General features: G+C 53.9%; 7 protein-coding genes across 7 annotated transcripts; 5 read left to right on the top strand and 2 right to left on the bottom strand.

Annotated features, from left to right (window-relative positions):
• Positions 1-163: 163 nt before the first annotated feature.
• On the bottom strand, positions 164-1,816 carry M421DRAFT_417375 (AhpC/TSA family protein). Its single transcript, XM_033591439.1, has 5 exons — positions 1,340-1,816; positions 1,155-1,272; positions 868-913; positions 652-817; positions 164-605 (listed from the first exon to the last, which is right to left on the bottom strand). Exons 1-5 carry the CDS (start codon positions 1,521-1,523, stop codon positions 580-582), a joined length of 540 nt encoding a protein of 179 aa, XP_033451859.1. The 5' UTR covers positions 1,524-1,816; the 3' UTR covers positions 164-579.
• A 412-nt stretch (positions 1,817-2,228) lies between these two features.
• Positions 2,229-5,190, top strand: M421DRAFT_417376 (response regulator). Its single transcript, XM_033591440.1, has 6 exons — positions 2,229-2,674; positions 2,728-2,744; positions 2,796-2,868; positions 2,922-3,065; positions 3,117-4,004; positions 4,057-5,190. Exons 1-6 carry the CDS (start codon positions 2,624-2,626, stop codon positions 4,774-4,776), a joined length of 1,893 nt encoding a protein of 630 aa, XP_033451860.1. The 5' UTR covers positions 2,229-2,623; the 3' UTR covers positions 4,777-5,190.
• Positions 5,191-5,704: 514 nt separating this feature from the next.
• M421DRAFT_417377 (translation initiation factor eIF-2B subunit epsilon) lies at positions 5,705-8,180 on the top strand. Its single transcript, XM_033591441.1, has 4 exons — positions 5,705-5,829; positions 5,876-5,932; positions 5,982-7,290; positions 7,339-8,180. Exons 1-4 carry the CDS (start codon positions 5,752-5,754, stop codon positions 8,028-8,030), a joined length of 2,136 nt encoding a protein of 711 aa, XP_033451861.1. The 5' UTR covers positions 5,705-5,751; the 3' UTR covers positions 8,031-8,180.
• Positions 8,181-8,352: 172 nt separating this feature from the next.
• Positions 8,353-10,848, top strand: M421DRAFT_417378 (ankyrin repeat and IBR domain-containing protein 1). Its single transcript, XM_033591442.1, has 4 exons — positions 8,353-8,785; positions 8,839-9,379; positions 9,427-10,313; positions 10,395-10,848. The coding sequence occupies exons 1-4, from the start codon at positions 8,704-8,706 to the stop codon at positions 10,424-10,426; spliced, it is 1,542 nt and encodes a 513-aa protein (XP_033451862.1). The 5' UTR covers positions 8,353-8,703; the 3' UTR covers positions 10,427-10,848.
• A 529-nt stretch (positions 10,849-11,377) lies between these two features.
• Positions 11,378-12,969, top strand: M421DRAFT_98725 (FAD/NAD(P)-binding domain-containing protein; the record flags this gene model as incomplete). The annotated part of the gene is made up of 4 exons (XM_033598647.1): positions 11,378-11,480; positions 11,534-11,567; positions 11,688-12,619; positions 12,692-12,969. 4 exons carry the CDS (start codon positions 11,378-11,380, stop codon positions 12,967-12,969), a joined length of 1,347 nt encoding a protein of 448 aa, XP_033451863.1.
• Positions 12,970-13,013: 44 nt separating this feature from the next.
• Positions 13,014-14,908, bottom strand: M421DRAFT_417380 (imidazole glycerol phosphate synthase HisHF). The gene is made up of 3 exons (XM_033591443.1): positions 14,733-14,908; positions 13,231-14,667; positions 13,014-13,179 (listed from the first exon to the last, which is right to left on the bottom strand). Exons 1-3 carry the CDS (start codon positions 14,853-14,855, stop codon positions 13,090-13,092), a joined length of 1,650 nt encoding a protein of 549 aa, XP_033451864.1. The 5' UTR covers positions 14,856-14,908; the 3' UTR covers positions 13,014-13,089.
• A 141-nt stretch (positions 14,909-15,049) lies between these two features.
• Positions 15,050-15,804, top strand: M421DRAFT_417381 (uncharacterized protein). Its single transcript, XM_033591444.1, has 2 exons — positions 15,050-15,553; positions 15,602-15,804. Exons 1-2 carry the CDS (start codon positions 15,087-15,089, stop codon positions 15,702-15,704), a joined length of 570 nt encoding a protein of 189 aa, XP_033451865.1. The 5' UTR covers positions 15,050-15,086; the 3' UTR covers positions 15,705-15,804.
• The last annotated feature ends 207 nt before the right edge of the window (positions 15,805-16,011 follow it).

A 16,011-nucleotide genomic window follows, 5' to 3' on the forward strand; every position in this document is an offset into this window, starting at 1 on the left:
GGGAACATGTCTTCTTCCCCTCAGTTAACCAGAGAATAAATCACGCACCGCAGACGTCTCGATGAGCTCTTCAAGTTTCAGTAAGACCGCCAAGGTAACGAAGTGCCTTTCAAGTCCGAACGCCCGGCGAACAGGTCCAAAACACGCAATGCCCTTGCAAGTATGAGGTAAGAAGTTTACCTATATGGATTTCCGTGTGTTAAATCAAAGGCACATGAGCTTCTAGCCTGATAGTGTAACCATTCCAAGCTGAACTATATAAAGATAGCATGGACCAGTCTGATTAGGAGGCTAACAATACATTGAAGTGCTAGAGAAGGCGTGCAGTCCTCATGAGTACCAGAGTGACAACTCTTCATTATTATTCCCGACGGAAAGCAGCCAGGAACGGCCGTAGAGGCAAGATGCTGGGAATCTCGGGCCATCATCGACTGGTTCAAAACTGTTCCCGATGGAAGGTCTAACATATTTCCGTCAAACCGCATCATTCTCGCAGACTCATTGTGAGAGATACCTTGTCGATATATCTAGATCACTTCGACAAAAGACCTGTTATGTGTAGGCAATACTAGGGACGGATCACAAAACCTTATCTGCAGCGGAGACTGTGTCTTGATTAGTGGGACTCTACGGAGGGAGGGTCAAATGTACCGTTCAATCCGGTGTTGTCTGGCTCGACATGCGCTTCCTTAACAGTGCCGTTCTCGATAATAAGAGCGTAACGCTTGGAGCGGTTGCCGCCGAAGATGGAAGAGCCGTCGAAGGAGAGATCAAGACCCTTGGTGAGGGCTAGGCTAGGGTCTGCCAGAAACCGGATCTAAGGTGGTCGGCTCAATGTAGCAATGAGAGGTGATCAAAGTGACTTACACCGCTGGAGCCTGTTGGGTCCAATGTCTTGCCCCATGCTTTCATGCTACGTGAAGTCAGTGAGCGTCCAATTCCCTAGCGCAGCAGACGGCGGTGACACAGCCGATAAGACGTGTGCTAGTATGGTTACGCGACAGTGGCCACGATCAAGTCTCATGCTGGATGTGCCGGTCACGTTTGCATCGAGTTCAGGACAACGGGTGGCAGGTTCACCCGAGACAGTCTCAGCAGTCGAGGGAGTGGTGAGCCCAATTGCACGAACTAAGCAGTTGCTCGAGCACACTTACACGAAACTGTCGTTGACAGAGACAACAAAGACCTTTCCAGCATCCTTGAGTTTGGCGGAGTTGATGTACCCAGGGATGTGGTTCTCAGAGCAGGCGGGTGAATACGCAGCCGGAACTCCTGTACACGATATTAGATTAGTACGAGTGATGAGGCTACGACCTTGGGTATGATCTGCGTGGCTTACCAATGATGAGACCTTTACCGCTCTTCAGCTCTTCGGCGATGTTGACCTTGTTGCCAGGCGAGTTTTCCATAAGCTCGACATTGGGCAGCTTGTCTCCTACTTTAACAAGCGTAGGGGCAGTGGCATGGAAGAGGCGGCGGCCAGCGACAGGGCGCACTAAGGACAATTGACGAGCGGCAAACATGATGTCTGAGATGAGGCTACTTGGTAACGAGGATTAGGTACCTGTACAATGTCGATGTCGTGAGTGGCAGCTCCAAACTTGCCAGAAATGGCCAAAAACCCTCGGAGCTGAGCCAGCCACACACTTTTAGCAGGTGGACCCCGCTGGTCAGAGCTTCTACAGGCAAGGGCGACCCAACGCAATCTGTTCTTGAATCTTGCCTTTCCAACGTATCCAACTATCCAACATACAGCGGCTTGAGAGTATGCTGCTGGAGCAACGGCGACGCTGCGGAGCACGCGGCTTACGAGAGCGCGTTCGAGTGCGTTGCAGGCTACGAGCCGATGCAGGCTGCCTTTTAGCTACATTGCTTTTTGATGGAGATCGTCACCCAGCGCCGGCGCTGGCTAAATCGTCATAGCATCCGCCAAGTTCGGGCTCGCGCACCACTATACTTTGCTCTGCGAGCCTCGGGTCGCCCTGTAGGCATGCATGTGCGCTCTCATGAACTACCATGTAGCATGGTCATAACAGGTATTATAATATAAATCCTTTCTTGCCTCGTGGCTCTGTCCTGTTCTGTTCCCTTCCTCGCAAAATTCCATGCTGGCGTTCTTCCCGAAGCCCTCGCTCCTCGCGAACGCATCCTGGTCAATACTGCTCTCGGCGTGCTAGCGGCCCTGGGGCGCGCGCATTCCTGCTTAGCACCTCTAGGGCCTTTCCTAGTGTCAAAGAGCCCGCTCTGAGATGCCACGAGCCCTGCCGTCAAGTCTTTCACACTCAAGGGCCCAGATCCCCCATCGACCTTTCGTTTCCCACTGCCTAACTGCAGGCACGCCCATGCTGCGGCATTACGACATCAGAACGCCCATCTCACACCCCCCGGCCGTAGAGATATTTCTCTACCCTACGTGAGCCTCGCGCCGCCCACATCACTGCTGTCGCCCCGGGTGTCTCTACGAACCGCCCACACGAGGCATTGGGGATTTGATCACCCCAAGCCTCGACGCGCAGAGGCTTTTGCGCTTTTCAAGAGGAAGAGAATAATTATCGAGGGACCAACTCTAGACTAGCTCCCTATATCCTCAGAAAGGGACAATTTGCGTACGACGCCAGCCATTATGGACTCGAACAATGCTGGAGGCTCCGGCTCGAGCAACTCCAGCGATTTTGTACGTCTGCCTTCTCAAAGCTTCGTTGTACCACAAGCTAATTGCCCTATCAGGTTCGCAAGCTGTACAAGTACGTTTACACCACATGAGTACGACCAACGGACACTAACACGCGCGCAAGGATGCTGGAGAACCCTAGCGACGAAAGCGTTGTGAGATGGGGAAACGATGGTGACAGCTTCGTGGTGCTGGAAGTACGTTGTCCTGACTCCACGACCTGGAGAAGGATGCTAATCAAGGCGTGCAGAACGAAAAGTTCACTAAGCACATCCTTCCCAAGCATTTCAAGCACAGTAATTTCGCAAGTTTTGTGCGCCAGTTGAACAAATATGACTTCCACAAAGTGCGACATAACAACGAGGAGAATGGTCAATCGCAGTACGGACCTGGCGTTAGTGCACCCTGGACAGATCTGACAGTTTCCTGAGCTAACGCTCCCCAGGCATGGGAGTTCAAACACCCCGACTTCAAGATGAACAACAAGGACGCGCTCGACAACATTCGCAGGAAGGCTCCTGCGCCTCGCAAACCCAACCAGACGAACGCCGATGAGATCGGCATGCCTTCGCAGCAGATGGACATGGTCAGCGGGCAGTTGATGGCGACACAAGCGCAGCTGCATACCCTGGAGCAACGTTACAACGAGCTCAGCATCCATCACTCGATGCTGTTGCAGGAGGTCATTGGCCTTCAGAAGACAGTCGTGAACCACGAGCATGTCATGCAAAATGTGATGACATTCTTGCACGGCGTTGATTCTCAGCAGCGCAGAAACAGCAAGTTGTTGTTCAACGGTGCAGCAGGCCAAAATGGCAATGCTGAACCTCCTGCGCAAGCCAACGACGATGATCACCCGGCGTCGCCCTTGCAGCACGCCTCCAAACTGCTGAGCGAGACAAATGCCGATGTTATGTTGAATCCGAGGAACCTGGAGCACATGAACGAGATCACTTTGAGGATGAACGGTACCTTAACCACACCACCTCCAGACGTACTACGTGCCGGCCCTAGACCCACCAGTCGCGGACCACCTTCGGCCACGTCGACAGGTTCAATGCGGCTCGACAACCTCGACAACCTTGTCTATCCCGTCGGTCAGAATAATGGCATCGACCCAATGTTTAGCGAGCACATTAACAATATACCGTACGCGATGCCACCGAAGGCGCCGGAAGCTAGTGAAAAGCCTGTGGAAGTTAGAAAGAAGGGGCAATTCGCAGACCCCGGTTGGATACGCCCGCCACAGATTTTGCTTGTCGAAGACGACCCAACGTGTCGCCGCATTGGAAGCAAGTTCTTGTACGCTTTTCACTGTGCCATTGACAGTGCAGTAAGTCAGAAAGTCAACTTTTTTCAGATCACGCAATTAACCCGATATCTAGCTTGATGGACTGGAAGCTGTCAACAAGATGAACGCTGGATCTAAGTACGATCTTGTGCTTATGGACATCATCATGCCAAATCTCGACGGTGTCTCGGCCTGCCATCTGATTCGACAATTCGACACGACGCCGATAATTGCCATGACATCTAACATAAGGAGTGACGATATCTCGATGTACTTCCAGCACGGCATGAACGATGTGCTGCCAAAGCCATTCACGAAAGAGGGCTTACTCCATATGCTGGAGAAGCACCTCGTCCATCTCAAGAAGCCATCACCGCACGGCGACGCGATGCCCGCCCCTCAACCCGTTTCGGTACCTAGACAACTTATGTTGAAGGAAGAAGATTCCCCGGCCAAGTCACCCGCGACCGTCAGCAACTGGAACTCACCGAACCAGCTTCCCGGCGTCTCACCCGTTGGCAGCAACATGCCCGATGAATATGCTCAGGGCCTGCAGGTTCAGCAGCCACACCACCCTGGTTCCTACGGTGTCAACCCCATGCAACCAGGCATGAGTTACAATACCTCGCCCCAAATATCGATGCAGGCGAGACAGCAGCAACAACAACAGCAGCAGCTTCCTCCAGGTGGTCATCGGAGACAAATTTCTGATATCTCAGGAGGAGACGACATGAACAATCCAGCAAAGCGACAACATATGTTCCCACCGCAAATACCAGCACAGATCAACCCCATGCAACCGAGACCGCGCTGATTGTGTTGGACAGACGGCCTTGAAGAGCACTTGTAACTGATAACTCCGTACTTCTGGAGGCATTACTGCTCCGCATGCGAAGCGTTCTCTGGCGGGCTGGTAGTCGATCCAGAATGTGCGATATGAAAGGATGGAGAAGAGAGTCACATCCGATCCCGAACGCTCTGTGTTGGAATGTTGGAATACATGCCAACCGCTCAGAGGTTTGGAAGGAACCTCGCAATATAGGAGTTGTAATTGATTCATGGTTCGGGGAGGAGTTAAGGGACTGGGCATCGTCAGGTTGGCGGTCCAGGTGTAATTATAGCATGTTCCAGGCTCCATAGGACGTGGACTTGGATCAGTCTGAAGCTCAGGACTAGAAGAAAGATATCATCGAACGACCAAATCTCAAAGCATACTATTCAATCGCAGATCTACCTTTGTGTCAACACATGTGTTTCATTTCGTCTTCGTCGATTTCGAGTATTAGGATACCGACGAGTAGTTTCACATCTCTGCAAAGCCGAAGAATCAGCAACAACAGCAGCAACCTTGTCAATACCTCGTTCCCAGAGGTCGTACAGCATGTCAGCAAAGATGTTCAAGGACAGTAGAGCAACTACGCGCAGTCAAGATCTGTCGTTGCAATAAGCATTGAGAGGCAGCGGCCTAGACCTTCCACGCCCACCCTCGTGGGAAATGGCACAGACGCGTCTCGAACTGCGGGAAGGCGCAACGCAACATCGAGCCCCACAGAACGCTAAGCACATGAGTCCAGATCTTGCTCCTGGCGTTTGATGCGACCCTTGTGCGATTATTATGAGTCAGCGACAGATCCGCGGGGCTGGGTGTTTAGTTTCGAGCACTTGGAGCTTCCAGGGTTTTCGGTATCGATAACAGCGTGGGGCATTCGTTGACTCCACCAACTTTTTGTCCAAACTACGACGCCTCGGCTGTTCACGACTGTACACAGTTTACCCTACATCGACGAAGATGCCGCCGAAAGGAAAGAAAGGCCAGGACAAGGGCAAGGGTGGTGAGGAGGAGCGTGAGGACCCTCTCCAGGCAGTGGTACGCACGACTTCACGCGCGCACCAGAGCCGTGCTAACCTCCCAGATTCTTGCGGATCCTTTCGAGACACGCTTCAACCCTTTCACACTTGAGCGCCCAAGGGTGAGACGTCCGTTCGCAGTCACAGTCTGCTATGCTGACAGCCAGACAGTGTCTACTACCCCTCGCCAACACACCACTCATCGAGTACACCTTCGAATTCCTTGCCAATGCCGGTGTTGAGGAGATATTCGTATACTGCGGCGCTCACAGGCAGCAAGTCGAGTCATATATCAACCGGTCGAAATGGGCTGCGCAATCTTCGCCGTTTTCCAAGCTCGAGCTCATTCAGTCGACATCCCACTCGATAGGCGACGCGATGCGCGATCTGGACAGCAGAAGCTTATTGGTAGGCGACTTCCTTCTGGTTTACGGAGACGTCGTCAGCAACCTACCGTTAGAGGGTGCTCTGGCTGCGCACAGGGCGAGGAGAACAAAGGACAAGAATGCCATTATGACTATGGTGTTGCGCGAGGCAGGCACAACACACAGGACAAAGGCGCGAGGGACAAGCCCGGTTTTCGTTATCGATCCGGAGAAGGACAGATGTCTGCATTTCGAGCAGATGCCAAACCGCGACCAGACACACTACCTCTCAATTGACCCTGACCTATTGTCTGACCACCAAGAACTCGAGATTCGCCAGGACCTCATCGACTGCGGCATCGATATCTGCACACCGGACGTACTTGCACTTTGGAGCGATAACTTCGATTTCCAAGCACCGAGGAAAGGCTTCCTACACAGTGTACTCAAGGACTACGAGTTGAACGGCAAGACCTTCCACACGCATATAGTGTCCGATCATTACGCTGCTCGAGTTCGCAACCTCCACGCGTACGATTCGGTCAGCAAAGATATTGTGTCACGCTGGGCATATCCGCTGTGCCCTGACAGCAACCTCGTACAAGGACAGTCATACAGGCTTGGGAAGGGCAACATATACAAAGAGGAAGGCGTAATCTTGGCACGCGACTGTATCATCAACTCGAAAACTGCCATAGGGCGGGGAACCAGCATCGGAGACGGCAGCATCATTACCAACAGCATTATAGGGCGGCATTGCCAGATTGGTCGGAATGTGAAAATCGACGGCGCATATCTCTGGGACTATGCAAGCGTTGGGGACGGAAGCGTTATCAAAAAGTCGGTCATTGCGAACGAGGCTTCCATTGGGCGGAAATGCACGATCGAAGAGGGTGCGCTCATCTCATACGGTGTAACTATCGGCGAAGGCAAGACCATCCGCGGAGAACACAGGATTACCCGCGCCAAGCGGGGAAGAGACGGTAAAGAAGAGCTCGTCAGAGGCGACCCAGACCACGATGTGGTTGGTAAGGGTGGGGATGGCTTCGAGTTCCACGACTCAGACGAGGAGGATGAGGACGAGATCGTGGATAGTCTCATCTCCTCTGGCCCATGTACGTCACAGCGTCGCAGAGCCATGTTTCCATTACTGACAATCTCAGTGTACAACCTTGTGAACCTGTCTCAGGAATCGATATCGACACTCAACTCGGATTCAGAGGCAGACGACTATGAGATACGGCACGACCGATCTGGAGCCAGCAGCTTCCTCTCGGTTGGCTCGCAAGACAGCCAACATGCCGCGAATTTCGATCACGACGCTTCTACCAGCATCTACGATTCACTTGTCGAAGGTCACGAGTCTGCCAATATTCAGCTCGAACTCACAGCACTACGCATGAGCACAAATGCCTCAGATCACCAAGTCCGACGCGCCGTCGTAAGCGCGTTCGTCAAGCGTATCTACCAGCTCATCAAGTCTGGTGATGCTGTCAAAAATGCTGTCGCTCAGGTCTTTGATACTTATAAGGAACTTATCGATCGCTGCATCTTCGACAAGGCTCAATCAGACAAGGCTGATCAGGTTGACTTCTTACTGTTGCTACAGGCCGATTTAAGCCACAGGGAGAGCGGCGATTCCATTCTCCTGCAGGCAGCAACAAAGCTCTCCATGAATGACCACGTTCAGGATGAAGGTTTCTTCCAGTGGTGGGAGGATGAGAAGAGCAGCGAAGATGAGGACATGAAGAAGGTCAGAGAAAAGACAAAGGCCTTGATCGACTTCTTGCAGCAGGAAAGTGGCAGTGAGAGTGAAGAGGAGAGTGAAGAGGAAGAGGACGAGGATTCAGAGTAGAGGTCGGGACAAGACTCATGTTCAAAGCAATACGTGCATGTGGTATCGTGACGTGCGACAGCAAGTGTGACCAGCGGCGCGGCACCGCAAACGTACCCCTGGAGACGTCCAGCTTGCTCTCTGTGGTTTTCAAAGCTCCGTGGACATCGTGAAGGCACGAGCACCTAAGTCTCAGTACCGAGTGAAGCCTGTGAAAAGTGCAGGCCGCCAGAGCGCTCCAGAGGCAACTGCGGCGAACAAATTCACCACCGCCTTCGCCGCTTCCGAGTTCGGTGTCTGTGCCCGACGCGCCAGGGTGCCCGCATTGATCCACCCACCCAACTGCGCAACTCTCGAACCATGCACTTAACCTTGTGACTGTGCCAACCGCTGACCAATACTTGGGGATTGTCTGTCTTTTTGAGTCGCTTGACTACTCCACTGCGCCACCTCGTGTGCCTTACCTACGAGCGCTTATCGTCGCCCACCATAGTCCGGTAGCCTGGTTCCGTCATCAGGCGGAACAGGCTCAAACTACACCACGACGCCGCCCACCGTCCACAAGCGGAAGGCCTCTGAGGCAGACATCACACTCAGCCCTTCCGACGAGCCTCGCAAAAAGGCGCACAAGTCCCCCGAGCCACCTACCATCGACAACCTGCCGGCCACGCCTGTGACAAACGCCTCCGGAACTATGGACTCCGAGGACGACTTCAACAGCTCCATGAGCGGGGAGGACTTTGAGGACCGGGATAGCGACCTGGAGATAGAAGATGGTAGGTGCCCGTTATATCGCAAGCCGGAGTTCTGTGCTGACTCACGATCGTAGACTCTGACTTCGACATGGACCAGGATGACGTTGGTTTTGAGACGCAGGACAAGGACATCAAGCCTACAAAACAGGCTCACGAGGTCGACTTTGAGGTCTTCGATCCCGAGCGGATTCAAAAACAACAGCAAGTGAAGATCGACGAGGTCTCGAGCATACTAGCTCTGTCTCCGGAAGTTGCAGCAATCCTCCTTCGATACATGCGCTGGAACAAGGAACGACTAGTCGACCGGATGATGGAGCAGCGGGAAGATACCCTGGAGAGCGCAGGCCTCGGGCAGGATGCGCAAACCAACCCACCGAAACTGCAGAAGATCAGTGGCTTCTGCTGTGACATCTGCTGCGACGACAGCCCAGACATTGACACCTTCGCGATGAAGTGCGGACATCGCTTTTGCGCAGGGTGCTACAGGCAGTATCTTGCGACCAAGATCCAGGACGAGGGCGAGGCCGCTCGGATAAGATGCCCAGGTGAGGGCTGTACGCGGATCGTTGACTCAAAATCCCTGGACCTTCTAGTCGCGGCAGACCTTCAGGACAGGTATGTCATACATGCCGATCAAACCAGCTCAGCCCTAACACGATCAGATACCACACACTCCTCACACGAACGTACGTCGACGACAAAGATAACCTGAAATGGTGCCCCGCTCCGGACTGCAAATACGCTGTACAATGTGGTGTCAAGAGCAAGGATCTCAATAAGATTGTGCCGACTGTTCACTGCGAGTGCAAACACATGTTCTGCTTCGGATGCACTTTAGCCGATCATCAGCCGGCACCGTGTTCGTTGGTGAAGAAATGGCTAAAGAAGTGCGAGGACGACAGCGAGACAGCGAACTGGATATCAGCCAACACGAAGGAATGCCCGAGATGCGTTTCGACAATCGAGAAGAACGGAGGTTGCAACCACATGACATGCAGGAAGTGTCGACACGAGTTTTGCTGGATGTGTATGGGCGTCTGGTCGGAGCACGGCACCAGCTGGTACAACTGCAATCGTTTTGAGGAGAAGAGCGGCGCGGATGCCAGAGACGCCCAAGCCAAGAGCAGGCAGTCGCTGGAGCGATACCTCCATTACTATAACCGTTACGCAAACCATGAACAGTCTGCGAAGCTCGACAGGGACATATATCTCAAGACCGAGAAGAAGATGCAGCAGTTGCAGAACACGACGGGCATGTCCTGGATTGAGGTCCAGTTTCTCGATCAAGCGTCGCAGGCGCTTCAGCAATGTCGTCAAGTCTTGAAATGGACGTACGCCTTCGCGTACTACTTGGCTAGGAACAACCTTACAGAGATTTTCGAAGATAACCAGAAGGATCTTGAGATGGCCGTCGAGAACCTCAGTGAGATGTTCGAGAAGCCCATCGACCAGCTGCAAGGACTCAAGGTAGAGATGATGGACAAGACCAGCTACTGCACGAAGAGGCGGATCATTTTGTTGAACGACACGGCGGAGAACCTCAAGCAAGGTACGTGTAATCGAGTCGGTTATGTACAAGCGATAGTCGACATCGTTGAGCCTTTCGGAACATTATACTGACCTTTCGCAGGCAACTGGGAATTCATTGTGTCTCTCACATGAGCTCGCCCAACACTTGCACACGTGCGGATGTCATTCCGTCTCTGGTATGCCTCCGCCGCACCAAGATACCGAGAGCCTACATGCTCGTCGGTGGTGGCGTGCAGGGTTCCTTAACACATACATTGCATTTTCGGCAGGGGTACAGAAAGGCATAGTACCAGGCGTTGTACTGGCGTCCATATTAGCGAATAGGCATTTCTAAGGTCAGGACAGAATCGAAACAAACACTCTAGCTCACGGGTTTCGAACACATTGCGAGGATGCGCGAGTAACACCCGTAACGCTTTGAATCTATAGCTCGTAAAGATTCGTATTCGTCAATCACTGTCCGCACCCAAAACTTTCGATTGAGCTGTTATCGGTGTACCTGCGGTATTAGCCGTGTTGGTCGCAGACATCAAGCCACTTCTTTTCTCCAAACCCCGCAATCTTTCCCGGGGTTCAGCCTCACCCGAGTACCCAGATGCTATTTTATGTCTCACGGGAGGAAGCCAAAAATTTACTCAATCTCGGTCAGCTCCTCATCCGCCAGCCGACGAGGTCATGTTCGAACAATATCTGATTTTGTGAAGAGCTAGTGCTCAACGGCGTATGCTACAAAATGAGTCTACTCTCAAGTTCTTACGAGCAGATCAATAGCCCATCCTGACGTATGCCATACAACATTGGCCGTAAGATAGAGTATGCATGACAGGGCAGTCTGTCATTCATAACTACCGTAAGTTCAGCCTTGCTGCGCTCGGAGTTCTAGATGTGGCGCTCGGGTCCGCTCAGCTATGAATCGCCTCAAGTTACTCGAAGGTCCGTTTCCGCCAGAGGTACATATTACGTCTCTGGGTTCTGGTTGCGACTCTCCGCTGACATCCGTGTCTTGATGCAGTCTGCTTATCCACGTCACGGCGACATGGTCCTGTATCCTCCCATACGATTGGGACTTCGGTAAATGAAGCAATGGAAGATTACGATGTTATAGTGATTGGAACTAGGTTCTCTGGCATTAGTGCTCTGTATCGCCTACGCAAAGAGGGCCTGAAAGCCCTCATATTCGAATCCGGTTCATTGGTTGAACCTATGCCTGATTCACAACCATTTCACTCACTACAATAGCTCCTGACTTCGGTGGCGTATGGTACTGGAACAGGTGAGTCAATCGTGACTACGTAGACGGCAGAGCTGACCCTCTCAAGATACCCTGGTGCACGTGTCGACTCCGAAACGCCTTTCTAGCAGCTCAATATTCCGGAGGTATACCAGACCTAAGCTTCTCGAGATGCCTCTCCGACCATATAGAACTGCGAGAGTACTTTGTTCACATCGATAAAACCCTCGATCTGCGAAAAGATGTGTCTTTCAACTCAAAAGCCAACAGCTGTACCTGGAACAAGGACGCCTCGCAGTGGACCATCACCACAGAGTCCGGAGCCAAAGCCAAAGCACAGTTCATCGTTGTGACAACAGGCCTCCTTCACAAACCACACCCTCCATCCTGGGAAGCGCAAGCGACATTCAAGGGAGGCATCTACCACTCCGCTTCCTGGCCCTCGTCCTCAGACCTCACCGGCAAGAAAGTAGCCATAACTGGCGCGGGCGCAACCGCCGTCCAAATCGGCCAGGAAGTCGGCAGACAAGCCTCGCACCTCGTGCGCCGCCCTTCGTACTGCCTGCCCATGGGCCAGCGGCGCTGGATCGTCGATGAGCAAACAGCCTGGAAATCATTCTACCCGGCGCTCTTCGCTTCCGGACGGGCGACCCTCGCGGGGTTTCCCACGCAGCGGCGCGAACAGCGCGTGCAAGACGCCAGCGCCGCGGAGCGCGAGGCCTTCTTCGAGCGTATCTGGGCGTCCGGCGCGTTCCACTTCACCATGCTCAACTTCAACAACGTCACCACCGGTCCCAAGACGAAACGCATCGTGTACGACTTCTGGAGATGCAAGGTCGGGCCGCGGCTGACGCATCCCGCGAAACAGATGCTCAGGGCGCCGGAGCGGGCGCCGTATATCTTCGGCACCAAGAAGACGCTGCTCGAGCACGGTTACTACGATGTCTTGAACCGAGCGAACGTCGAGGTTGTCGATTTGAGCAGAGACGGGGTCAGGACGTACTTGGGCATCATGATGAACGGGTTTCCGAATGCGTTCATCGTGTACTCGCCCCAGGCGCTGACTGCGCTTTCCAACGGGCCAACCATTATCGGTGAGTCTCCCGTATTGTTACGACGTCTTTGGCGAACACGGTGGATGGGAAGCGGTCACTGACACCGTCCAGAACGCCAATGCGATCTCGTCATCCAGGCCATCACCTCCCTGCACAAGGAGGGCAAGGCGTCCATTGAGCCCACGCAGCAAGCGGAAAGCGAATGGAAGAGTAAGATGAACACGATGGTTGAGGGCAGGCTGTTCCCGTACACGAACAGCTGGTGGAACACAAGCAACATCCCTGGTAAGAGGGTGGAGAATCAGACCTACATCCTCGGTATTGCGGCGTATGAGGAGTGTCGGGAGAAATTGGAGAGGTGGCAGGGGTTTGAGGTGGCCGCTGCGTAGGCAACACGAGTGCAGGAAACACGTCAAGATAACCAATGAAATGCCTAGCGATGGCGGCCCTGGGTCTGTAATGGTAGCTCCTGGTACCTTACCATTTTGTCTATGTGTATACAGTCTATTCTATATGTCTGCTTCGAAAGGCCGCACGATCTGGCCCTTCTGTTGCAAGTGGTCCTTTACATCCTTGACCGTGTACTCGCCACGATGGAACTGTGAATATCAGCATCAAGTTCGCGTACAAGGGGCACGGGGTTGACTCACCATTCCAGCACCCAGCGCAGCATCGGTCCTCGTCTTCGCAAACACCTCATCAAAGTGTCCCGGGTTTCCTGCTCCACTGCTCGCAATGACCGGGATCTTGATCGCGGCCTTGACATCGTTGATCAGCTCGAGGTCGAAACCGCTGTTGCTGCCATCCTTGTCGATGCAGTTTAGTAGAATCTCGCCAGCACCCATGGCCTCGACCGCCTGGACCAATTGCCTGACATCAAAGTCGCGGGCCTCGCGTCCGCCCTTGATGGTGCACTGATACCAGCAGTACTCCTCGCCGTTGGGGCCTGGTGTTGCTGTCTTGATAGCGTGGTGCTGTGTGGCGTCGGGTGATGAGACGTATATGCGCTTGGGGTCGACACTGACAACGACAGCCTGGTTGCCGTATGCGGAGGAGATGGTCTCGATGGGTGTGGTGCCCGATAGCTTGGAACCGCGAGCGTAGTAGTCCTCGGCAGCTGTGACGGCGTCGGAGCCAATGCTGACCTTGTCGGCGCCGGACTTGAAATACATTGTTGCGATGTCGAGGGCAGAAATCTTGGTCCCGTCTGTGTCGACTGTGTCGCGAATGCCGCCGCCTATTGTCAGGGGGACGAAGACGGTCTCGCTGGTCTTGCGCAATATTTCGAGCATGGGCGTATCGGCGACAGGGCAGTTGCGGAAGGAGGTGATGTTGAGGAAGGTAACTTCGTCGGCGCCCTGCTCGTAGTACCTCTTCGCCATCTCGACAGGCTTACCCAGGTTGCGCACGCCTGCATTGGCATCCTTCTCCCGTACATCGTACTGGTCACCCTTTGTGACTACCAGATCGCCCTGGTCGTTTGTGCGTACGTCGAGACATGCGATGACTCGCCGTGTCAAGCCCTCCTTCGTCTGCTCTGCCGCTGGGATTTCCGGCAGCGTTTGTGACTTCTTTCCTTCCAAGAAGGCCTTGAGCACGCGCAGACCGGCCGCACCACTCTTCTCAGGGTGGAACTGTGTCGCCATGATGTTGTCCTTGGCCACTGCACCAATGAACTCTTCGTCGCCATAGCGCGCAGTCGCAACCTGCCAGCCATCCTTCTCCAGCTTGCCCTCCTCGTATGGCGCGGCGTACGAGTGGACGTAGTAGTACTTGGACGTCGGCCGCAGCCCAAAGAGCGACTCGTTTGTAACTTCGCCGGTGCGTGATGTGTTGGCGCTGTTCCAACCAATGTGCGGCACGCTCTTGTCGGCGTCGTTGAACTTGCGCAGTTTCGACGGGATGATGCCGAGGCCCTTGACTTGCGGGTCTTCCTCTGATCCCTCAAACAGGGCCTGCAGCCCCACGCATATCCCCATGAACGGCTTTCCGGCCTTGATGTGCTCGCGGATGGGCTCGACATAGCCGGCCTTTCCTAGCTGGCTCAGGCAGTGGCCGAAGTGGCCGACACCAGGAATGATGAGTTTCTATGGTGACATCTGCATCAGCGCGTGTCAATTGGCGGCTTAGACAGCTGGAAAAGGTGTCGTACATCTGCGGCGGGCACGTCGGCGGGCGACCTGACCCACTCGACCGTGTAGCCAACCTTCTCAATGGCATTGACGAGCGAGCGGATGTTGCCGGCGACGTAGTCGAGGAGGTAGACGGTCGGCATGTTGAGTTCTTTGTGTCGAAGAAGCAAAACAGCGACAGAAGCACTGTGATAACTGATATCTGCTTGACTCAAAAGTTTCAAGACTCAGACCCGCGAGGGGCAATGACGGCCGGTCGCGCTTGCCAATCGATAAGACTAGCGCGCCTTCCAGCTTCAACTTTTTGATGTCCGCGGCAGTCGCAGCCCACACCTCACCAGATCAGATACCACCAATCCACCTACGCCGCCGACATGACACGCAAACTCAAGCACCATGAGCAGAAGCTCCTGCGAAAGGTCGACTTCAACACGTACAAGTCGGACAACGACCACCGCGAAACCCTCGTCATGCGCCGCTACGCCATACAGGGCCGCGACGACTACCGCAAGTACAACCAGCTGTGCGGCTCGCTGCGCCAACTCGCACATAAGCTCTCGAACCTCGACCCCACCGACCCATTCCGCCGGAAGCAGGAGGACTTGCTGCTGGAGAAGCTGTTCGACATGGGCATTTTGGGCACAGGCGGAGGCGGCCGCGGCAAGCTGAGCGACATCGAGCACAAAGTCACCGTCAGCGCTTTTGCGAGGAGGCGGCTGCCGGTGATTATGACGAGGCTGCGGATGAGCGAGCACTTGACGAGCGCGATCAAGATGATCGAGCAGGGCCACGTGAGGGTGGGCACGACGGTTATCACAGATCCTGCGTACCTGGTGACAAGGTGAGTTGCTATGGAGGAGGTGAGGTTCTGTGGGCTAATGTTGGGCAGGAATATGGAGGACTTTGTCACTTGGGTCGATTCGTCCAAGATCAAGCGCAACATCATGAAGTACCGCGACAAGCTGGACGACTTCGAGCTCGAGGCTTTGTAGAGCCGTTGGAGAGATGTGGCATCACACGGCGTTGGGGATATACAGCATCAGTGGCGTTTGGTCAAAAGTTCAAGATATCCAATGCAATTCTTTTCCGACGTTTCTTGTTCAACAACTCTACCCCGTCAGATTCTCACCAAACACCGGCAAGGATAATTTGGACTTGACAATAGTGATGGTTCTCAAACAAGATCGCGAGGTCGCAGGCTGAGCCTCCAGGAGTTTCGTGCACGTCTGTGGAGCGTTGGTGCGGATTCGAGCGTATTATGGGCGAAGATAAGGCCGAGGGGTTCTCTATGAATCTGCC

This window comes from Didymella exigua, assembly GCF_010094145.1.
Source record: "Didymella exigua CBS 183.55 unplaced genomic scaffold M421scaffold_5, whole genome shotgun sequence".
Taxonomy (NCBI): Eukaryota; Fungi; Ascomycota; class Dothideomycetes; order Pleosporales; family Didymellaceae; genus Didymella; species Didymella exigua.